This window comes from Pocillopora verrucosa, chromosome 11 (genome assembly GCF_036669915.1).
Source record: "Pocillopora verrucosa isolate sample1 chromosome 11, ASM3666991v2, whole genome shotgun sequence".
In the NCBI taxonomy this organism is placed as follows: domain Eukaryota; kingdom Metazoa; phylum Cnidaria; class Anthozoa; order Scleractinia; family Pocilloporidae; genus Pocillopora; species Pocillopora verrucosa.
This window is the reverse complement of record NC_089322.1, coordinates 20270824-20295350: the sequence shown is the minus strand read 5'-3', so window position 1 is coordinate 20295350 and position 24527 is coordinate 20270824. Positions and strand designations below refer to the sequence as shown.

The 24527-nt window shown below is 37.5% G+C and overlaps 5 protein-coding genes across 7 annotated transcripts; 1 reads left to right on the top strand and 4 right to left on the bottom strand.

The window, feature by feature from the left end:
• Nucleotides 1–3962: 3962 nt before the first annotated feature.
• LOC136284239 (adrenocorticotropic hormone receptor-like) lies at nt 3963–4922 on the bottom strand. Its single transcript, XM_066174090.1, has one exon. It carries the CDS (start codon nt 4920–4922, stop codon nt 3963–3965), a length of 960 nt encoding a protein of 319 aa, XP_066030187.1.
• A 1946-nt stretch (nt 4923–6868) lies between these two features.
• On the top strand, nt 6869–7840 carry LOC131772841 (melanocyte-stimulating hormone receptor-like). The gene has a single exon (XM_059088801.2). It carries the CDS (start codon nt 6869–6871, stop codon nt 7838–7840), a length of 972 nt encoding a protein of 323 aa, XP_058944784.2.
• A 758-nt stretch (nt 7841–8598) lies between these two features.
• LOC131772821 (uncharacterized) lies at nt 8599–18163 on the bottom strand. Of its 2 annotated transcripts, none has more exons than XM_059088775.2 (9): nt 17900–18163; nt 17376–17470; nt 14122–14436; nt 13666–13842; nt 12989–13162; nt 12127–12300; nt 11537–11707; nt 10306–11202; nt 8599–9385 (listed from the first exon to the last, which is right to left on the bottom strand). In XM_059088775.2, the coding sequence occupies exons 2-9, from the start codon at nt 17458–17460 to the stop codon at nt 9186–9188; spliced, it is 2193 nt and encodes a 730-aa protein (XP_058944758.2). In that variant the 5' UTR covers nt 17461–17470; nt 17900–18163; the 3' UTR covers nt 8599–9185. The 2 variants fall into 2 exon arrangements, with proteins under 2 accessions (XP_058944758.2, XP_066030429.1); XM_066174332.1 differs by lacking the exons at nt 17376–17470; nt 17900–18163 and adding exons at nt 14535–14679; nt 16343–16461.
• Nucleotides 18164–19462: 1299 nt separating this feature from the next.
• LOC131772842 (alpha-N-acetylgalactosamine-specific lectin) lies at nt 19463–20439 on the bottom strand. Its single transcript, XM_059088802.2, has 2 exons — nt 20006–20439; nt 19463–19893 (listed from the first exon to the last, which is right to left on the bottom strand). The coding sequence occupies exons 1-2, from the start codon at nt 20055–20057 to the stop codon at nt 19463–19465; spliced, it is 483 nt and encodes a 160-aa protein (XP_058944785.2). The 5' UTR covers nt 20058–20439.
• A 1403-nt stretch (nt 20440–21842) lies between these two features.
• Nucleotides 21843–23750, bottom strand: LOC131772820 (C-type lectin LmsL). Of its 2 annotated transcripts, none has more exons than XM_059088773.2 (3): nt 23660–23750; nt 22757–22823; nt 21843–22668 (listed from the first exon to the last, which is right to left on the bottom strand). In XM_059088773.2, exons 2-3 carry the CDS (start codon nt 22812–22814, stop codon nt 22244–22246), a joined length of 483 nt encoding a protein of 160 aa, XP_058944756.1. In that variant the 5' UTR covers nt 22815–22823; nt 23660–23750; the 3' UTR covers nt 21843–22243. The 2 variants fall into 2 exon arrangements, with proteins under 2 accessions (XP_058944756.1, XP_058944757.1); XM_059088774.2 differs by having other exon boundaries at nt 22757–22820; nt 23660–23682.
• Nucleotides 23751–24527: the final 777 nt, after the last annotated feature.

Below are 24527 nucleotides of genomic sequence, written 5' to 3'. Positions count from 1 at the left end.
ACGTCCACGTTGCCGCCACCCTTGTGGATTGTTAATTTAGGTCCCTAACGTCTTGATGATGTGCGAAGGCAGGAAGCCTTCTTCAGTGTGATTAAGACCAGAAGTCTCTTTGCAATTTTAATGAATTTAATATTAGGGCTTTTTAGTGGCACTGTGTAGTTGCAATGTAAACAGGCTTCTATTTTGGAAACTTTAAAGTTTGGTTAATTAGATGTAAAAGAAAAAAAATCATTAAAAAACAAAAGGAGGATGTCCTCCGTTAATTTGGGATAAAATATGTTGGATGGAAACGAAAAAGAACCCTTTCACAACGCCCTACGGTACATTACGTTTTCGTGGATACCGATTTTTATCAGCTGAGTGATATTGAAGAAATGTAAAATGGTTTCCGTGTTTACATAGCCTGATGTAAACGCGCGGGAGGTTGGGAGAACACGAGATAAGCGTAGGAAACCGCAACGCGAAGCGGAGTGGTTTCCAGCTTATCAAGCGTTTTCCAAACCTCCCAAGTGTTTACATCAGGCTATGTAAACACGGAAACCATTTTACATTTCTTTTATAAAATAACTAATGAAAGAGGAACGACGTTTACTTACGCTCATGTAAAATGGTTTTATGGCCAATCAGAGCGCGCGTACTATTTGAATTATTTTATAATTGATTTGGCAACTTTGACTTTGTGTAATGTGCATTTTGTTCAAAATATGCATTCCAAAGTATGAATTTCGGATCGATGCTAGCTTTCTCTACTTCAGAATTGCCGATTTTATTTAATTAAGTTTTTTTTCCCAAATTGCCATTTAATTTTTGTTCCGAGGCGAGGCCATACAAACTCTGTTCCGTTGATCATAAAAAGCTTTTAACCTTAAATCATCAATAACATTCTCTATCCCTTTATATCGAATGACAGTTGATTCTTTCTTTTGCTGTCACGATAATGAACGCAACGAAATTAATATTCCTTCGTAAGTTCGTTTAAAGGTTACGACACGTCTGTATCCTAAACCTAAATTAAGAGCTAGAAGTCTGTCTATGCTTATCGCAGTTGAAGTTAATAACGACACCAAGCACAAAGTATTTGAGGTGATGATGCTAAAGGTTGCAAAGTAAAAGCAAAGATCTCCTCGCCAATCTTGATGTTTAGTCAAAAGTGACGCCAAATATAGGATATACAGAGGCTGTGAAATACAACCATTAAGCAGATCAGTTAAGGCCAAACATCGAAACAGAAGCTTCGAGGGCGGATGAAGCGCACATTCTTTGTGAAGAGCAAAAAAGATTAAGGTATTTCCCAGAGATGCAATAATGGACAGCAAAACATTAATAACCAAAAGGACAATTGTGTAAGATATTTGCAAATCATTAGAAGCAGCGATACAAACTTTAGCTCGCAGGCTGAGGGGATTTTCAATGCTGTTACTCTGAGCCATGTTTGAATCAGTTCAGTAGAACGTGATGTTATAGAAAACAGTTTCTTTGTATTTATATACACATTGACAACAGAGGGAAAATATACACTATTTAAATTAATGCTATGCAAGCATAGGTTCATCTAAGATTACTTTATCGATGAGTGATAAATAGCAGGCGCCAGGCTTTGAAACTAAACGACTCTATGATGAAGATAACAAAATTATTTTTGGTTACAAAAATTGCTTACAATTTCGGCAAATTAGCGAATTTCTGGGTAAAGACGTTTTGCACAAGTCACAGATGTAGCATGATTAGAGTTTAAGAGTGATTAAGCGATGTTTTCATTCGTTCTGGCGAAAACGTTGCTTGAACACTTTTTCAATCAGCTTTGAATAAGTAAATATGAATCTTAAATTCTGATTATAAATTATCGGTAAAACCGAAAGAGAGGAACGAAAAAGAAAAGGAAAAATACAAACGAAACATATGCAATGATCGAGAATGGCCTGAAATAAGGCCAAAGAAGCAAAAACACTAAGAATCATTAGATTCAAACGAAAAATACCCATAGCAAATAACGAATGAAAATCGAGAGGATATATTGTCTCAACATTTTCTCTTGGTGAAAATCGATTGAAAGGAACAAATGTATTCAAGTCAGCAGTTTTAGCTTAACAGTTTAAATTGGAAGTCAAAAATAAACCGGAGCATTTTAAAGTTTTATTTCCGGGTTAGGATTCTACTGACATTCCATCTGCCATTTTAAGTTGCTGTTTGTTTTGCCTATACCAAAGACAAATTGTTGTTATGGTTTGCATAATAGGTCACCACGATATCTAGATATGACGTCTGTTGGAAAGCTGCATGTCAAACTCCTTTTAAAGCAATTGCATTATTTTACATTTATGTAGAACAGTAAAGTAGGTGCAGAAAATGACTTGCTCCGTGATATCAACACTAAATCGCGTTTCTCTTTTCGCGCGATTTTTGTTTATGTTTTTTTTTTACTTTTGTTTTGTTTTGGCTTGATTTATGTTTTTGTTTGTTTGTTTGCTTTTCGTTTTAGTTTATATTGTAAAGAAGAAGAAAAAAGACCGAATACATCGTAATTGTTAGTCGAGAGCCAGCTGTATTCTCTTTGGAGTCTATGATCGACAGATTAGCTCATAGCTTGTCACCACGATCTGTACGAACCAACGTTTAAATGGTCTTTCTTTGCCCTCCAATCAGTTTTCCGTTTCCAGTTATTGGCCGGGTCTCTTTGCATTTTTAATGAATTTGATACTGAGGCCTTTTAGTGGCACTGTGTAGTTGCAATGAAAACAGGCCTCTATTTTGGAAGCTTTTAAGTTTGGCTGATTAGGTTAAAAAAAATTAACATAAAACAAAAGGAGGATCACCTCTGTTAAGCTGAAATGAAATACGAAAAAGAACCTTTTTAAAACGCCCTACGGTACATTTCATTTTCGTTGAAATCGATTTTTTTTCTCAGCTGAGTGACATTTGATTCTTGCAACTTTAACTTCGTGTAATGTGCATTTTGTTCAAAATATGCGTGCCAAAGTATAAATTTCGCATTGATGCTAGCTTTTTATACATCAGAATTGCCATTTTTTGTTTAATTTAGATTTAATTTTTTCATAAATTGTCATTTAATTTTTGTCGTTTATTGCCAAACATAAAAGAGAGAACAATCTCGTGCTAACAAACAAATATTACATCTTTCTCATAAGTAGAATAATAACATAAATTTTTAAAATCTATTTATGTAGTTGTTTAGTTTTTTGTTGTTGTTAGTGTAATTATTTTTGTTATTACTGTCGTTGTGTTTTCGCATATTGACCCTCAGCAGCGTATTTGCTCAGTTTGTAGTAGCGCCGAACAAGAATCTGGGAGGTAGGGCCACCAATCCTGTTCAAGCCTGAATCATTTCAGTCTCCTTTATCAAGTAAAATGTGTTGAAAAAAACTTCCACTCTCGTCTTCGGATGCAAGCAATAGATGGTGAAGTTATCACACCGTGAGCGTTAAAACAAAATTATTACTTTCGAAAAACAAAATGCAAAACAATATATTTTTTCAGCCGGTGCTTTATCAAACAAAAATATTATTAACGCACTGTTATTAACCTAATTCTAGTCACGTTTACCGATGATGATGTCAGAGCTAAACGAGTTTCGCATGGCTTACACATTCGGCCTCAAGGATATTAACGATGTAACCCGTTCAAACTAGAATTTAAAATTACGCTTGAACACGGCAAGGCCATACAAACTCTTTCCCATTGATCATAAAAACCTTTTAACCTTAAATCATCAATTACAATCTCTATGGTCATTGATTCTTTCGTTTGCTGTCACGATAATGAACGCAACGAAATTAATATTCCCTACCAGTCTCCACGTCTCGGTTCAAAAGATAACTAAGCATTATTGCTGATCGAGTGGATTATGGGAATTTAAAAGAAGATCTTTACCAATTTAATGTGCATCCGTTCGTTGTAGATGTTTATTAAAGAAATGTAAAAATACTCTGACTCTAAAGCTCCCTTTAAAAAGGAAACAACAGACTTACTATGCCCTTAACTGCTGCTCTTATCTCGTTAATCTTCCAACAGTAAAGAAAGGGGTTTAAAGATGAATTGAGATACACCAAAGTTACCGCTATTCCCCAGGCGGCGTAGAGCGCCGATGTTGGCGCTTTGGAGGAAACTAAGCCAATAGTTACGATTATCGGTAAGTAGCAAATAGTCAGTGTCAGCTGAATCCAAAGCACACTAGAAACTGTTTTCTTGTACCGTGCATTATTCAAAGCCACGCTGTCTGTACAAAGAGTTCCGTGATTATTAATTCCCCCATTTATTTTCACGCGTCGCTGATGTTGACGAATTTTCCAAACGATTTTAGCGTAGCAAAAAGAAGATATTGCAAGACTGCTAACACACATTGCAGCTCCTACAAACATCTCAGCTTTGTTGTAGTCCAACATGGGATATGAGGATGACACAGACCCGATGGATACCACCCACAGAAATAAAAGAACGAGTGAAGTTCGTTTAAAGGTTACGACTTGTCTGTATCGTAAACCTAAGTTGAGAGCTAGAAGTCTGTCTATGCTTATCGCCGTTGAAGTTAATAACGACACTAAGCACAAAGTGTTTGTGGTGATTTGATCAAAGGTTGCTGAGTAAAGGCAAAGATCTCCTCGCCAATCTTGATGTTTAGTCAAAAGTGATACCAAATATAGGATATACAGAGGCTGTGAAATACAACCATTAAGCAGATCAGTTAAGGCCAAACATCGAAACAGAAGCTTCGAGGGCGGATGAAGCGCCGATTCTTTTTGAAGAGCAAATAAGGTTAATGTGTTTCCCAGAGATGCTATAATGGACAGCAAAGCGTTCATAACCAAAAGGACTATGGTGTAAGATATTTGCAAATCATTGGAAGCAGCGATACAAATTTCAGCTAGCAGGCTGCGGGGATTTTCATCGCTAAAATTTTGTGCCATGTTTGAATCAGTTCAGTAGAACGTGATGCTGTAGAAAAACAGTTTCTTTGTATTTATATACACATTGACAGCAGTAGGCAAATATACCCTATTTGAATGAATGCAATGCTAGTATGAGTTCATTAAAGGTTGCCTTATCGATGAATGACAGATAGCAAGCGCCAGGCTTCGAAACTAAACGAATTTATGATGAAGATAACGAAAATCATTTTTTTAAAGGAATTAAATTAGCGAATTTATGGTTAAAAATGATTTGCGAAAGTCACAGATATAGCATGGTTATAATTTAAAAGTTATTAAGTGATGTTTTCATTCGTTGGGCGAAAACGTTGTTTGTACACTTTCTCATTCAGCTTAGAACAATTAACTACGAATCTTAACTTCTGATCATAAATTATCGGTAAAACCGGAAGAGAGGAACGAAAAAGAACTTGAAAAATACAAACGAAACATTTATAATGATCGCCTGAAATAGGGTCAAAGACGAAGCAAAAACACTAAGAATCATTGAATTCAAACGAAAAATACTCATAGCAAATAACGAGTGAAAATCGAGAGGATATATTGTCTCGATAATTTCTCTCGGTGAAAATCGATTGAATGGAGCAAATTTATTAAAGTCAGCATATTTAACTTAACAGTTTAAAATGGAAGTCAAAAAATAAACTAAAGCATTTTAAAATTATATTCCTAGTTAGGATTCTATTGACAATTCATCTGCCATTTTCAGTTGCTGTTTGTTTTGTGTATACCAAGGGCAAATTGTTGCTATGGTTTAGAATATAGGTCATTGTTGGAAAGCTGCATGTCAAACTCCTTTTAAAGAAATTGCATTATTTTTCATTTGTGTAGAACAGGAGAAAAGGTACAGAAAATGACTTGATTGGCGAAATCAATACTCTATCTCATTTCTCTTTTTGTGTGATTCTTGTTAATGGTTTTTTTTACTTCTGTTTTGGTTTGGTTTGATTGATGTTTTTTGCTTGTTTGTTTGCTTTTCGTTTTAGTTTATATTGTAAGATAAAAAACCCGAACCAAATTGCAGTTGTTCGTCGAGAGCCAGCTGGATATCTCTTCGGACTGATATCACTGTCAGCAGAACTCGTAGGCATTGTCCATTATTGCAGACATACTCTTGTAACAATTGAAAACGGTTGAAATTGTCAGCAGAAAATGTCGTGCTAAATAGTATTATTCTGAATAGAGGTGATAGAAAAGTTGAAGCCTTTTGAACGACTCAAAAAATATATTTCGCGATTATTTTCACAGCTCCCAATGCGCAAGCTTTTATTAATGTTTATTTTTAGCGCACTTGAACACGCAAAGTTAATTCAAACACAGCTTCTAATTTGGATTCGCACAAAATAAGAAAAATCACACTGTCGGTGATTTACAGATGCAGATGCGTGAAAAATAATAAACTGAGCTTACAATTATTTTTCATGCGGGAAATGATTTCATTAGAGATAAAGCAAAGAATTGGTTTGCCTTTGATAGATGTGTGGTGTTTGCAATCACCTGCTGAACATGGTCGTGATTATTTCTTGTGCGCTGGCAGGTAAGTCTGTTTGTTTCAGCAAAAAAAAAAAAAAAACGAAATTAATACTGAAGCGCCGGTAAATTGTGAACTAGAAGATACTTTTCTAGTTTCTTCAAACTAAAAGTTATGGACTCTAATTTAAACACATGAGTTGTAGTCATTTCATGGTCTTTTGTTTTTGTTAGACTACTCGACTCGAGTGATTCAAAACTTTGATAAACAAATGGGATTTTTAATCTCTCATTATTTGAACTATTTCGGCCTAAGTGGTTCCTTTTTCGATTCCATTTTGACATAATGTCACTCTGAAAATAAAACGTTTTAATAAAATTCATGTTCTTGCATAATCACCAGTAAATGCAGCGAACAAGACAAACGTTCAACGTGTTTGAATTAACTCCGAAAAATGGAACATTCTTCTGCCGACGGAAGCCAGAATTCACTTCGATTTCTTTTCTGTGTGGAAACGCCATTAAGATTTCACCGAAACCATGTCATATATCCAATAACCGTGGTTGCTTTTCTATCCATCACGGCATTTGTTGGTAATGTTTTCATCTTAATTGCTCTCAACAAGATATCTTCGATTCACCCGCCATCCAAACTTCTGTTCCGTTGCTTGGCTGTCACGGACATTCTCGTCGCTCTTGTTGCAGGGCCTCTTCATGCCGTTTACTTGTTTTCGATAAGAACAATGACAGAAGAAGGAAACATTGTCTGTTTATACGCAGCGACATTCTCGATCACCATCGCTACAACTTTGTGCGGTGTATCGCTTTCCACATCAGCAGCCATCAGTTTGGATCGACTTATGGCTTTGGTGTTAGGACTCCGCTACAGACATGTTGTAACATTCAAACGAACCTTTTCAGTGGTGATTGGCTTATGGGCACTTGGCATCATCTTGACCGCTGTGTCCTTTTGGAGATTTACTCTCAGCAAAAGTACGATCTGCATCGCTTTAGCAGTATTGGTCTTTTGTGTCACAGTGTCTGGTGTCGGTTACACCAAGATAGTCCTTATACTTCGCAATCGTGAAACTCAAATTGCAAGTCATTCACAAGCAGCATTCTCACCAAACATTTCGCGTTTAAGAAAAGTTGTTTGTAGTGCACTATGGGTACAGGTGATTTTAGAAGTGTGCTACGTCCCTTTCCTCGTTGTTACCACACTATTTATTTTTAATAAGAGTGGGAGAACTCAATCTCTGTTTATCGCCTGGGAATTTACGGGAATTTTGATTTTCTTCAGCTCGTCGCTTAATCCATTTCTTTATTGTTATAAAATCCCGGAGGTGAGACAAGCGGTAAGGCGCACAATTCGACAGGTGTTTCGTTTATCAAACGAGGCTGATGCAGTGATAAATTCTACCAGATAGTAAGAATCTTAGATTGGTAAACTGTATTCTGTCTAGCTTAGAAATGGATATTTATCTCGATGTAACAAAACCCACAACATTATTAAATCTACCAATATCGAATGTGTGGCTCACTATTCGAATTTGTAGTAACTCGTTTTGTTCGATCGAGTGGTTGCAATCTTTCTGCAAATATTCTAAGTGGCGGATCCAGACCTTGAGTAAAGGGGGAGGCCCGTTTTTTTGTCGCTTGCCCTGCCGGCTTTTCTTCCTTCTGCGATTCTTTTTCTTTTACCTAAAACATCCAAAACATGGGGGGGGGGGGGGACGGACGGGCCCCACTCCTAGATCCGCCTCTGTATTCCCATGACGTCTAGATCGAAGTGAGTCAACCCGTGGGAATTATGTTGGTCAGCGGGATGCAACGCTTTCGCATAAAATCGAGGAAGAAAGACCGGAGGTCAGTCAGTCAAAGATGACACCAAACCCCTGGATTTCGCGCAACATCCAGAAAGAAGCGACAAGAACAGTATGCGTTCTCTTAAAGTGGAACACAATAAATTAATGCTCGTATTCATCCCTGTCCAAATGCAGCCAGCTGACGAAGGATCATTTTAAAACATTCCACATTTGGAAAACCATACAGGCACCTGACACAGCGGGTAATCGAAGAAGTAATTCAGAAAACCATGTTTAATCAAAACTTATAACAGCAACGTTCGGAATGGGTAACGCAATGGACAATGGAACGTCATCATCAAAAATTAATTGGAGTCATTGAAAAAGGAAAGTTTCATTTATTTACCTATGAAAATGAAAACAAGGGTGTTGAAAAGCGCTATTTGCAAAAATTTTCTCTTTTCATATATTGCTTATACCTAAGGAATCCTTTCAATTCCAGGAGTTACCAAAAAAGGAATTCCTTTTCAAAATATCAAAATACATCTTTCAGACGAATAACGATGAAAAGGAAATCGGTAAAGAATACTGTTTTACGAAACGTCAAACCCTAAGTTCTAAATGAAAGAGAACGTTGACATTTAGAGCTGAGAATTGAATGAAGATCTGGATCTTGGAGGTCAAAGGTCAAAGGTCGAATCCTCCTATGCCAGCACCTTTCTAAATAGACCATATTAAAAAAAAAGTTAAACTTAGGGATTTTAATGGTTAAGCGCAAAGTTTATCTGCATTGATTCAAAGAAGTTAGCAACTAATAAAATGAGACAATATGCCACAAAATCAAACACATACTTAACATCAGTTGGCTGTACTTCTCTTTGAGGATTTAAAGAGCGCAAGGATGATTGACAGTGGAGATAAAAGTAGATTTTGATAAAGCTAGCGAGATATCGTTGCAAATTAATGACTAAGGATCAAACCCAAAATCTATTGAGGTGTCCATGGAGTTTCTCTTTCCAGCTCGTTGGTGTGTAGGCAGCAACCAAATTCCTAGTCGTCTTGCCTTCTCCTCCTCTGTTTTGGAGACGTTGAACAGCATCATAGCTTTTTCACTAAGGACAGAAAACTTCCCTCGTGAAGCTTGGCCAAGCGAATTTGTAGTCAAGGCTGAAAGGGTTTAGTAAGAAGACATACATTAGAAAATGTTCAATTAATATCAATCGATCGATAACCGTTGTATCCTGCTTGTCCTATACCCGCGCGCTCATGAAAGCATCTACCGAGGGTGAAAACCAGACGGCTTGTTAAAAGGATTTGTAAGGAGGTAGAGGTCTGATCGAAAATCCTGGAACACATGATGATAAATCAACTTGTAGAAAGGCCTTTCTATACGAGATGTCATCCTCTGAAATCGTTTCGATATCTATCTAAGACAACTATTTTTTCACAAAATCTTGCAGAGCAATACAAATAATATATTTCTATCCCGTCGAGAATCAAATTATAGCGTTAACTTTATCCTTGTTATCAAAAAAACCTGAGAGGACTTTTTGGAAGAATTTCATTTTTCCCTATTTTTGTTTTTCCTCTATTTGTCACAGTCTGTGGATGATGATGACAGAAATAATGATGATGATCACTATGATAATAATAATGATAATAGTAATAATAATATGATAATAATTAAAAATTGTATAGACCACACAAGTGAATAGTTATTTTCGTACAAACTTATTGGCTAGATCGGAAGTGAATAGCAAGGACTATTCACCTCCGAGCAGCCAAAGAAACAAAACCGCGCTTCGAGAGTTAAATTTTCGACCATTTTTTGTTGTATTGAGAGAAATAAACTATTTTTTCGGCAAGTGTATCTGTATCTGTATTAGTTACCTCCAGTGTCGGTTAAAGTGGTTGATATTTTTCTTGCACTTTCGCGACCTGATAAATATCCACCATTATTCATCTCCACTTTGGTGAAAAATTGTTTATTATGATAACAATAACAAAACACAATAACACTGATAACTATGATGATGAAAACCAATACGGTGATGACAGTGATAATGATGAAACAACCGGCTAATTACCTCCAAAACGGTTTCTTATATGCGGTCTCGGTGGATTCTGGAACTGCACTCGTACCCCTCCCGGTAATCTTAAGTTATTCAAAACTGCTGTTGTACGGAGCTGGTTTGTGCCGGGCATGGGTGTAGTGACGGAGGGAAAATGAGCATTCATGTGATTTCTACTCCTTCTTTGCCAGTCTGCCCATATCTTATCTATAAAACCATGGTGCAGCATAAATTCAGGGGCAGCAGCCGAGTCGAATGAACACATGGTGCCTCCAATTAAGCAGTGTACAGTGTCATGAAGATTTATTCGCAGCGCAATCTCGAAGGAATCAAATTCCGAATGAGGAATCCTTAACACCTCTGCGACTGCAGCGGAATCAGGGGTATTGTCACTTAGATTAAACTGGCGACGGAGACAGCCACCCCCGGCTGATGGCACAACATTCCAAACTCCTCGCCTAAACGGACCACTTGTCACACACTGTTGAGGTGTTTGTTCTCCATTCCCACCAAAACCACTATTTCCTGAGAACCACAAATCAGACGCTCTACCGCGCCATGGAGAACGTGATACCTGGCTCCAGTCCCAGTAAGGTACTGTCACTGTACAGTCTACGCGTCGAAGAAGGTTCTCATATTGCAGCATGTACCATCTATGCCATGGTAAGAAAAAATCTCGCTGGTGAATCCCAGCATTGAATATTGTTCTATGTTGGGTTATTACTCTGTCATATTCTGGTTTGTATCTGGGGTCTGTTGACACAGTGCGAACAATTCTGACGTATTTTTCACGGTCTGCTCTTGACATGGCTGTAAATTCCCGTCTCACACGAGTGCACTGGATAAAGCGACCACGTGAACACATACACCGCTGGCCACATCTATCGGTTACTATGCTACTTTCCACACAACCTGTGAGGAAACCATGGAAACATAATTATCAGATCTCTAGACAGCTAAAAAAACAAACATTACTTTGATTTGAGAAAGCTAAAAAACTTCCTTTCAGTTAAGATGATACAACTTTCTTCAGAGGCACAAACATTCTTGCTCTTATATCTTAAGTTGCTTTCTTAAGTAACATTGACATCCTGAAGATAACTGTCAAGAATTGAAAATAGTGAAACTGAAGAAAGAGGATTTCCTCAACTGTCTTTGTCTACACTGAGAAGGACATGAGGATTACATTTCTAATTCACTGATAACCATCACTTCAATACATCAAGAACATTCTCCAAAGTGTTACCTGGACAGCGGTTGGTATTGCATGAACGGACTAAAATGCTCCTTCCTGGACATGTGGACCCTCCATTTCTTGGAGGGGGGTTGGTACATGTCCTAACTGTTCGCTGTGATCCACCCCCACAACTTCTGGAGCAGGAGCTCCACCGTCGCCAGCGTGACCAGCCTCCATTAACTAAAGTTAAACAGCAACAAAGATACAAACAACAATTGAGAAAAATGCTGCCATGCTCCTTCTTGTTATTACCACTTACGCGTTGATTTATGTAGTTATATAGTTTTTATAGAAAATGTTGTCGTTAATCTTGGTTTTATTTAATAACCGTTTGTCTCACGATGTAAGAGTCCGGCTAATCAATTGTATCGTCACGTTTTTGATAGATTATTTTCATTTTCGTGATCATAATGCTCCCAAAAAAAATCCGCGTTATTCGGAATTACTTCGGAATTTTATTTATGGTCACAAGGAAACTGCATATTCAGAAACTACAAACTGTCAGATCCATTCGAGTTGCAGATTTTTCTTTAAATTTAGATGTCTTTAATTACGTATTCTGTTGTCACAAAAAAGCCGCTCAGTTAAAATTAGTATACCGGGGCATCTCTTTGAGTTGCATCTCCTTCTTTGAGTGCTTGATCCTCGGCAGTTATTGCCACCATTTCTTGGAGCAGGGTTGGTGCATGTTCTGGTCCTGATTTGTGTTCCTCTACCACAGCTTCGAGAGCATGTGCTCCATGGCTGCCATGCTGACCACCTACCATGAACAACTGCAAAGGGATTTGTAGAACCCATGAAAAATGCGAGATGTTTTGCTCACTGGGGTGGAGGGCACAAACATCCAAAGTCCCCCTCCCCCATACCTTTGGATGAATTTTTTTTTTTTAATTTGACAACACGATTAGGATATCAATATTCCAATACTGGCATATTTTTCCTTAGAAAAAGCCAACTTTATTTTGAAAATATATATGTGTCACTAGGAAATAGTTATATTGCGTCGGAAAATCAATACGGAAGTCAGCAAAAAAACCTTCAACATAATTAATATTCTTCCGCCATAGTCAAATGATATGCAAATTAAACGACCCGTAGTTAGACTTTGGCTTTTTATTTCCTAAGATTTTTTGTCAAATTCCTAAATAATAATTTTATATACCAACGATACCAAATAACGAAAAATAGGAAGGATAGATGTATTTGACTGCGCAGTTCCCCGTTGGTTTTACCATGCACCGTTTTTTCCCGACTACTTTTGAAACATTTAAATAACTTTCAAAAAATTCTGCGCTATTGACTTCGGAATTACCTCGGAATTTTATAGTCACAAGGAAACTGCACATTCAGAAACTACAAACTGTCAGGTCCATTCGAGTTGCAGATTTTTCTTTAAATTTAGATGTCTTTAATTACGTGTTCTGTAGTCATAAAAAAGCCGCTCATTTAAAATTAGTATACCGGGGCATCTCTTTGAGTTGCATCTCCTTCTTTGAGTGTTTGATCCTCGGCAGTTATTGCCACCATTTCTTGGAGCGGGGTTGGTGCATGTTCTGGTCCTGATTTGTGATCCTCTGCCACAGCTTCGAGAGCATGTGCTCCATGGCCGCCATGCTGACCACCTACCATGAACAACTGCAAAGGGATTTGTAGAACCCATGAAAAAAGAGAGATGTTTTGGTCATTGGGGTGGAGTGCGCAAACATCCAAAGTTCCCCTCCCCCATACCCCTCCCCCCGCCCAGCAGCACACACCTGTTTGTGCCTAACCTGCATGTAGCTTGTCACCAAAACTCGTCTTTTTAAGCCGAAATGTGAAAATGATGCGTGAAAATGAATCATACTCAATGAACGATCGATTTAAAATTAGATGCTTTTCTAATCTTTACATAGAGCCTTCAACCTTCTGAGGTAAAGAAGTAGGATAAAAGGGGCATGGTACTTGTAATTTACAGTTCAGATATATGATTTTAGAGACGCTCTATCAGTTAAGCACGAATGAACTTTGGAGCGAAATCAATATATAAAAAAATCCCTGCGCAATCTTGCAAAAATAAATCCGATCGTTACGTTATTAGAATTCTCAATAAGATGACTGATATACCAATGCTGACAGGTAAAGAATAGCCAAGCACCTACCTCTACTATGGCAGCGGTTGCTGTTGCAAAACTGCGTCTGTGAGTTGGATCCAGAACACCTTGCACCGCCATTGGCTGGTAGAGGATTGGTACAGCTGCGTCGACGAGTTCGAGTTCCACCATTACAACTGGCGCTACATGAGCTCCAACGAGACCAGCTCGCCCATTTTCCATTTACTAATGAGGAACAAAAAAAAAAAATGAGATGTTTTGATTTAAAGAATCTTACACTGACGAAATCAAGACACAAGCTAACTGAAATCGGAATAAGGCACATCAACATTAAGAAAGAGAGGGAGAATGACGTTTTTTCTTCAATTCAGAGGAAGATAGGGGAAGACAGTAAAAATTTGAGAAATATATTTATCGTATCCTTGGGAAACAATTGTCGAAACAAGTTTAGCCAGCGATTATAGCTTGATTCTCCATTTAATATCGATTTACTAAGTATCTTACCTGGGGATGAACTTTGAACCCTGTACACGCTGCCAGATCCCATCCATCCCAGTCCTCTGTAACAGTACCAGCCACGGCCATATTTGCTATAATCTCTTTCAGCGCTTGGACCCCAGCGACATTCTGCGAAATCCTGAATAGAAAATATCCGATATCCTCGGGCGGCAGCCGCAGAGGCACATGATTGTATGATATGGTTACTATCAGACCACCACCTTGCAGGTTTAACTCTTAAAAACAGAATGGGGAATATCCTTTGACTTTGGTAGTTCACACCATCTTGGTAACATCCTAATGACGTGACTGAAACCGAACCTGATAAATAACAGAAAAACAACGTAACATTTTATTGAGATAAATGCAACGTTTGTGCTACAAACTAACTTGTACAAAGGTAGAGATTCAGTACTCACGCATTTTCTCCGACGATCACAATTTCTGACAATCAAGTTAGCCAGGTCACCACTGCAAAATCACTTGGAGTAACCATCGATAATACACTCGATTGGAGCAGTCACATCGATAAACTAACAAAGAAAGTCGCCTCCGGCATTGGGGCTATAAAACGAATAAGGCACCTTGTCCCTCAAGCAACTTTGCTTCTACTATATCAAGCTCTGATTCAACCACATTTCGACTATTGAAATATTGTTTGGGGAAACTGCGGGATAACTTTGCAGAACTAGGTACAGAAACTACAAAACAGAACAGCCCGTGTTTTAACTTATTAAAATTATGATGCCGATGTTGGTCACTTCTTTGAGCTCCTAAGATGGAAAAACCTAGCTTCCCAGCAGCAAATACAAAGATCCTTAATGAGCCTCTGCATGGTTCAGCTCCAGATTATTTATGCTCTAAATTTGAAAGGCGAGAAACTGCGTATAACCTAAGAGACTCTGAGAACAAGCATAATGTTCCTTTGCCGCGCACAAAATGTTACAAAAACAGCTTTAGCTATAGCGGCGCCACTCTTTGGAACAGACTTCCTCGTGACATCAGACAAGCAGAGTCCTTTGGGTTATTTAAGCGTGTAATTAAAGAAGTACGTTCAAGTACGGCATTCGTGGAAAGCAGCTTTAGTTAGGTTTGTGTTTAAGTATAGTTTTTATAGTATCTTATTCATTAAATGCATGTTTATATATTTGAATGTTTTTATGGCTGATGAATTGTCCGTAGGTAAATAAAGATTATCTATCTATATATGAAACCCTTTAATTCAAGCGGCGAAAAAGCGCAAATCCAATGAATGTAAGCGGCCTAAAAAAGTGTCCCTTTCAGTGAATTTAAGACAAAGAAAATGTTTACAACAGCAGAAAACAATTTAATTCTAGCCGGTCATCTTTTATTACTTGAAGAACTACTGTAAAAAAATAGTAAACAAATATTTGGCTCATATTAGCGTAGATATTTTCACTGTTGTTCACAAACGGCTGAAAACAGATGGCAAAAAAATTCAGCTTTTGCTGACTGTTGTAAACGTCATGCTTAAATTCTCTGAAGGAAAACCTAAAGGCGGGAAGGGCAGCTTCTAATTAAGAGGGAGAAAGAGACTGTTTTTAAGTAAGAATTGTGAGAGACACAAGATGTAAGACTCATTGGTGTTTCAATACGATGCTTCAGTGGCGGTCTCGTAATAATCTCTGCAAAAATCAAACCCACGGCCTATTAGATAGTCTTAATATTTATTAAGCCCGGTGTGAGCAAAATATTGAAAATTTAATTTCAAAAGACCAAAGCTGTGATGGATGATTCAAGAAGAAAACAGAAAGATTTCACTCTCCAGCTCTAATTGAATCAGCTTAGTGGATATTAGTCTTCAGGACGTAGGAATTCGCCCCATTTAGTTTGTTGGTCTTCATATCAGGAAAAAGAAAGTGGAAGACTTTAAAAAAGTAAGCTAAGCAATGATGTATAGCTTTCTAAGCTAACTTTTGCTCATAAGGAACGTATCTAACCACAGGCTGCAACCTCAAATGTAGAGTTCTTAAAATGGCGTGGAATATCATAAATAAAAAAAAAAAAGTGTTCGGATTTCATTTCCATTATGTTAAAATAACTCTTCGTCAATGTAGACTGAATTTCGGTCATGTCAGTGTAAAATCACAAAGACGGAGTATTTGACGTTAATACTGGCCTTTACTAGTCATCGCAACTGTCATTTTTTCCAGATTTTTCTAACTTTCATATATATTTGGTATTTTGCAGTATGAGGTAAACTCACCGTGTCTCAGTGGGGGAGTAATTCGAATAAGTTAAATTTGAATTTAGCCTGTCTTCGCCCGAGGATGCACCAAAAATGTTTGATTGCCGAGATAAAAAATTGAGGCCATTCAGACTTACGCATAATGTTCTTGTGAGACGCCTTAATGACTCGAATAAGCTATAGTGCATGTCCCATTTTTTTTTAATGTGGCAACACGATTGTGATATCGATATTCCAATACTGGCATACTTTTTCTTAAAAAAAAGCTCATTTTATTTTGAAAATATTTATGTGTCACTAGGAAATAGTTATATTGCGTCGGAAAATCAATACGGAAGACAGCAAAAAAACCTTCAACATATTTGATATTCTTCCCTCACTGTCAAATGATATGCAAATTAAACGACCCGTAGTTAGACTAAGATTTTTCGTCAAATTCCTAAATAATAATTTATGTACCAACGATACCAAATAACGAAAAATAGGAAGGAGAGTTAAATTTGACTGCGCAGTTTCCCGTTGGTTTTATTATGCATCGTTTTTTTTCCAACTTCTATTGAAACATTCAAATAACTGTCACGCACGCATTTAAATAACTGTCACGCACACCATCCGGGGTACTCCTAAAGATATTATCTGTAGACTTCCTTGTAAAACGTAAAGAGACTTCCAATTAGCAATTTCTAATTTCGGTGAAAAAAAAAATTATAATATAATCGGGCGTCATTCCACAGTACAAGATTGGAAAATCATTCAGCGCATTGGAATATCCGTTTATGACGTTAAATAAATACTGTATGTTTTAATTAACATTGGCCTTTTTAACTAGTAAAATATCATTATCCGATGACTAATTTTTGGATCCTCATCGTTAATTAATTGAATTGTAGAAGCGACACGAATGGATTTTATTATGGACCTAAACCTTACCTTTGGATTTTGAGAAATCCTAGCCTAGTTCATAATTTAGGTTTTTTTATTTTTCCTCATTTTTTTGCGATTTGCTTTTCTTCTTTAAGCTACTGATATGGTGTTGAGAAGTGTTAGTTACCTTGTCTCTTCGAATGAACGTTTCGGCAGTTTACGAGAAGAACCAGGAGGATGTAAAACTTTCTCCAAGCTGTCTCATGGGCCATTTTGTGGTCACTGCACCATAAAAAAAAAATTAATAATAACTAGATTACTTCGAAGTTGCAAATTCTTAACCCCTTATTGCTTCAAATCACTAACAATTCTGCTTTCAAATGCTTTTTCTTTAGTAAAGCTACAATACTTTCACGACTCGATTCTAGAAATTAGAAATAAACAATTATTTACATTCTGCGGGAGAAAACCGGTTACTTTAGACGAATTTATCTTAATAAAGGTTGTCCTGAGTAGAAATCTGAACGTTGCCGGTTAGATTTTGTCATAATGTAAAGGTGTATCACAAACAATATTTAGCAACCCAATTAGAGCTAAAACTTCCTAATTTCTAGAGCAATGAAATTAATACCTTTTACTCGTATTTCTAAGACAAAGCCATCTTTAAACAACATTATAAAGAAAATATTATAATAACGAATGAACTCTTACCTGTAAAAGGTTTAGATGAGAGAGCCTTTTCAACACACGAGAAATGCTGAGATGTGCAGGCACCTATTCATTACTTATGTCGGTTAAAATACTGCTTAAGTCATGGATCAATTAATAATCGGACGATAGACCGCGAACTAGGGGAGGATACCACGTCCTTTATAGGGCATTGTTGACCGCACTACTCAATTTTTTCGATAGCTTTTAAGTACGTGCTTCATTTTTGACGCAACGAGGCATTGATTTCTATGACCGCAAAAACGTTCACGGCGAGGGCAATATCACACAGTAACCAATTTAACAGTATTGAGCTCTCGACCGGACTGATGGTCATATCGGATATTGATTAACCTTGGCTGAGGTTGAGAGGGCTCGTCAAATTGAAGCTATTTTTTGAACTTTATTTAAGGAATTGACCACAGGGCTGTAGGAAGCACGACGGACTCCCTTCCACCAAGCTAAGCTGGGCGATATTTCCTCTTATGATTTGCTATATTGCTCTTCAGACCGCATAGAGCGTATGTTCGCATTTTCCCGTTTTATTTTTGGACCAAGTTAAAAAATTGAACAAGGAAATCTTTGCGAGAGGGTTATTTGGTTTGCCACTGCGTAATTTAGAGTACGAAATACGTGAGGTCTACATCTAGAAAATTTAGAGGAGAGAGTTTTTGTAATAGGTTTTGAGCGTTTTTGTAGGATGGGCGACGTTCACAAAATACAAATTGCATTGTAAGTTCCTGATCCTAAGGAAGATCAACGACTATTGGACTTTGGTATGTTATGCGCTTGAATAACTTTACAGTAAAAGCATTCCGTGCCTTTGCAAGAAGTTTAATTAGACGACATTACTGTAAGCACATATTTAGTTAGCATGAAATCGTTGCTTAACCCCTCAGATCTAACAAATGATTTGTTCCGACGAGTTGTGACCGAGTAATTTGAATAAGTATATTGAAATCTATTGGGCTATTTCGAAAATCATTCACGCTCAAATCTTATCATGCCAAGGAACATGTATGTGTTGGACTTTTTACGTATTGTATGAGATGTAAGGCATATCTGGTTTCCTTTTTTTTCGACTACGGCGTATTAGAAGCTTATTTATCCGAACGTCATGAATAATACAATAAAGAGTTATTATTAGCAATTTTACTTGATGTGCTCCATATATGACGCATCTTTACTACTTGAGAATTCTCAGCTAAGAGATCATTAATGATACTTTGACAGGAATGTAACGATATATGAATAGATTTCGAAAACTTCATGATTTTCGGGGGCAACGGAGGGGATCAGTCGTTGTCAACAGAGTATAAAGGGGGCATGAGGAAGGGGGGGGGGGGGAGAGCCTTGTTGGGTTCGGCGGTTAAGTCTTTATCGTGACCTAACCAAAATTTCCTTGATCCAACCCCCAGTTTATGAATTATGATCAGTCCATTGTGAGCACATTGAGGACTGGACGTCTTTGACGTATTCCAAACCCACTCCCCTTTAAAAAAAAATTCAAAGAATTTGAGAGCTGAGCCATTAGTTATGATAAAGAGAATAATTAGATTTATTTTTTTAAGGTTCCTTTTCACAAATGTACATGAGATTTTCATCACACTGAAAATCGTTCCAAACTCCAATTTGCGGTGGACCGTCGGGCCAGAAGACTCCATTGGCGATTTCACCGCAGTCCTGTTCATTATCCTCATCATTTGGTTGTTCATCGGCCCAGTTTGTATACTCTGCTGGTGTTCCATCTGTCCAGACAAATTCTCCTTCCTCGAGTTTATCCGTGAGTCCAATCCATGCCTCTCGATTTACCTCGCCTTTGGGGATTTGTAGGAATGTCCTCAGCACAAAAGTGTTTTCTTCCTCAGAATCTACCTTGACCAAGTGAGAGCTTATGTTTCGGCAGTCATCGTTTGCAGCATCCCATGTTTTCTTCTCCGTAAACAGTTTGTAGCAATTAGAATTCTCCCCGGGTGTTTCCCATCCTTCTTCGCATTCTTCAAAGAGAAAACAAACAAATACACAACTAAATAAGCCAAAAAGATTTCCAAGTGACTGTGCTACCACTGACTTGGCTTTCTTGCCGTTTACCGTGAATTTAACGCTTACCTGCAACACAGTGAGTGACAAGTAATGCCATAATGATTCCATCCAACCTCATCCTTGAACAATCCTACAAAAGAAGCAAATTCAGATGTTCTAATTTTCCCCGTGTCGTAAAGTACTTGTAAACAGGATATTTTTCCGATAAGATAAGATCCACTTTTGAAGGAATCTCAAGAGCAATTGTTGTGTTGTTCCCCCCCTCCCCCCACCAAATTGGAATTTCAGTTGCAGCCGAAGTAGTCATGGATAATAAAATCTCGAGGACGAAGAAAAAGGTAGAATTTAAGGCCACGGAGCAACCTTCCCGTTCCTAATTATCTTTAATCAAACAGTTAAGTGATAAATTATATAGGCATGCAATTTTTAGTCACTTTGCAATTATGCATTAAATTTTAACAGTATTTTTCTGTATTTCAAGTCGGTCACCCTTAATCAGGGTCAAGTAAACATCGATGTCTTCTCAAAATATTCGAGCTTGTCCGTCATCTTTTAGAGTTCTCTTCTATAAAGAAAAAAGTTTTCTCTGGTACAAAGGCACGTTGGGGATCGAAATATCACTGCCAAGCACTAAACGTTATTTAGAACCGTAAGACTCTTCAATGTTGAAACTAAATCCTTTTTTTTACTTCTAAAAGGACACAGGATTTAAACGGCTATGATACTCTAAAAACCTAACTACATGAAATGATTAAAAGTGTTCGATTAAGTAAATGCTTCATTTCAGCCACATAGCTGCATGTTCACTTTGAGAGCAAGTTGGAATACTCTCGGTAGAGAGGTCTTGCCTAATTACCTGCTACCAAAAAAAAGAGACGCACGCTCGTATTCTTTCTCTTTTTAACTTCTTAATAATACCAAAGACCCGGCCTTTTTTCCCAAAGTCTTTAACATTCAAAATATCGCTTAGATAGACGCAACTATTTCTCAAAACTCTATAAAGAAGAAAAAAAGAAAAAAAAGCAACTGATTTAAAAGAATATAATATTGTAACACCCACACAATAAGGTAAAAACAAGCTGGTAATTTGAAATACTACGACACCTCATTTCATGTGTTTGAATGTAACTCTATGCAGCACACTTACCTCCTCGAAAACAGCACTTTTCTTTTCGGGAGTTAATGGCCACGATCTCTCGTGAAAGCAGAATTATAAATGGAGCCAGGCATAACATGGAACGATTTCTTTTGGTCTTACAGACATTGATTCGACTATGTCATGAATCGAGCCACCAGATCTCTGAACAAAAGGAAAACCCAACCTTCTCTGATTCTATTAAAAATTTTCGCACCTTTCGTAAGACCACCTGTTCAGACAAGAAACTGAGACGACCATTTGGAACAGCAATGCTGCATCAGCGGTCAGCAGTCAGATAAATGCAATAAGAATCGATTTCATCGCCATGTAAATTGCATTGTTCTGTTTCCCTTTATTATGGGCGCTTAACATTGAACATCAAAGATTTGAGAAAGTTCTTACATGCAGGATGTTAACAGCTTACCACCTGAAACGGAGGGTCGGCTAACTGAAGCCTTGATTTTAAACTCTCACCACGTTAATATTCCCTTGTAGTCGTTTGACAATTTTATCGGTAATTTTTAACAGATTTGAGGATGAAGATGCATTTCGAGCAACGTCCGGGAAAAGAAAAAAAATCATTTTGATAAAATAATCATCATATATATGATTCCTATAGGGACTAATGGAATGATTTCCTGAAATTCCGTTTCTTTTTGATTATATAGTTCTCAGTTTTGCTTTAATTTAATTTTCGAAGTTGTGCGGCTTTTTCTTCCTCAGATTCCCACTGTTGAAGAAAAAATCATTTGAGGCATTCTGGTCAATACTTTAATTTATGATAGGAAAGCAAACTCTTACAGTTCTCAATCAAAGTGACGTAAATAACATCCTTAGACCTGGCACAGCCATGGCCTGTAACAGAGGTTTGGGGAACGAATTAATCAAGTGGCTGAAATACATATAATTCGCGATTAAAATCGCCATAATGAAGTTAATAACGATGATGACAATAGCCAAGCCGATAGCAATAAAGCTTACAGACTGTTGGGTTTCAAGGTTAGCGTGTACGAGGACAGATTCACTTTAACTTCGGTTACAAATAATGATGTCTGTGTAACGTGAGAAACACAGACGCGACGTAGGCATACGTTCGAATCATGTAGCGTTACATCGATAAAGTCCTTCAAGAATAAAATCGTACCTTGAACACAAGCATTTATCAGTTACTCCGCCTTTTCACATATAAACATCAACGCCTTTTTACACTGGAAATCATTCCAAAGTCCAATTTGTGGCAAACCTCCGGGCCAGAAAACACCATTCACAATCTCGACGCAGTCTTGTTCGTCATCCTCATCATTGGGTTGTTCAGCCGCCCAGTTTGTATATTCTGGTGTCGCACCATCAGTCCACACAAAATCTCCTTCCTCTTTCTTATCTGAGAGTCCAGTCCAAGCCTCACGATTATTATCGTTCGGTAATAACTGCAGAAAACTGTTCAACAGGAAAATGTTTTCATCAGCAGATTCAATCTTTACCAAGTGGGCACCAGTTCCCTCGCAGGACGTCTTCGCATCATCCCATGACTTTTCTCCCTCAAACATTTTATAGCACTTGCTGTTAAACGATTTCCATCCCTGGTCACATTCTGAAATGAATAATCAGCAAAAATATTTCCAAGATTCTTCGACGGATAGCGGAGGCGTCTTGGATCTTGGAGAAGTCTATAGTCTTACCTGCAGAACAACTCCTCAGCATCACTAACATTGCTGTGATAATTCCAAGATACTCCATTGCTAGCTGCTAAAAAAAAAATCAATAAAATGTCAATTGGGCAAGTAGATACATTCCACATTATGCTATTCTTTATTATTCGGTTCTTTAGCTTTAGTCTGTTCTCACTAAATTCGTGGATCTTCAGGTAACAATAAAGCGTCGAGTTGAGTTCTTTTTTTTTTTTACAGCGAATCAAAGTCAACAAGAGGCCGACCTTGGTCTGGGGCGATATTAAATGTATATAATATCGTTCGTCAGCGGCAGGTTTCCCGAATGATTTCAGTAATTTAGTTATCAGAAAGAATTAAGTGTAGGCAGGAGTTAAAGAAAAATTTAAGGAAACAAGCAAACGAAGACAAAATTAAACAAGAAGCAAAGCTAGCAAACCATCACTCGGTAATGAATTGATTTTGATGGTTCACAAGGGATGACTGAGAGAATTGGCAAGACAGTCTTTGGAATAGTAAGAAAGGCATAGAGAAATTTTGAAAAGTAAGAAACAAACAAACATTCTAAATAAACAAACAATCTAAACAACAAACAGGAAAATACACTTGTCATCGAATGTCACGCGAAGTTGTAGTATATATTTCAATTTAGGAGCCAAAACATTGCTCTTAGATAAAATTATTGATCTGCCATCTTATATTCGATAAAAGTCTGTCAATCGAATACCAAACTCATTGTGATAGAGTTTACTTAAAGTCACTTCGAGCGTTAAACGATATTACAATAACCTATGGCATAATAGCATAACAGGAAGAACATTATTGTAAAGTATGCTCTCTAATCAAATTTTCTAGTTGATCACTTTTCTTTCGATAGTTTCATGTAACAGCTCATTGTTTCAATTAGGTAATTACCTTCGATGTGTCGCTCTGAGGAGTTCTGGTGATCTAAGTGAACAAAGCGATCCCCCAGTGAAATTTAACGTTAATTTGACTGTGAAAGCTGATGCGGGTAGGCTTCGACACCACCTGTAGAGTGATCATTAAAGAAACACGCCCCTGCTGTTTTTGAGGAGGTCAGATCACCACCCATGAATAAGGCCACCAGAGCAGCGCAGTCGTTTGAATCATTTAGTTATTGCATGGCTCCTTATTGGAATTCTTGGGAAGAAGTATGAAGTAAGTTGTTAGTTCTCAAAAGATTTCACTTAATGATCGGCAAAGATTTGATGCATCATGATAGCTTTTCACCTCTGTTTCATATTATACTTGTTGGAGTACCCAACAGAGAGAAAGAAAAACGAGATCCGAAGGTGTTTGTTACGCGGTACTTTGAGCTTCCACAATGACATTTCTCAAGTTTTCTAGGAACAATTTCACTCAATTTTGGACTGTAATGAAATAATGAGTAAATAAAAGTAACCTTCTTTGTTTACATTTGACCCGTAACACAACAGATAATAGTCTCAATATGAACAAAAGAGTTTCTGGTGATGTATCACATGCATGACATTGAAATGCAGCCTTCATATTGAATAAAAACTTTATTTTATGGTTGTAAAATTTTGGATGCGTGTACCCGGTTAGACATACACTCATAACTTTACCAAGCGTAACAAAATACTGTAACAGTTCATACTACAGCAGATGTCAGAGGAAGTCACCGATTTGCTTGGTGACCACTCGTGCTACTTAGTAACCGTTCGTCACCTGGGCGCCGCCATGTTTTCTTTGTTGATCACAAAAGTGATATCTTCAGTTTTTTCATCGATGTAGTTCTCAG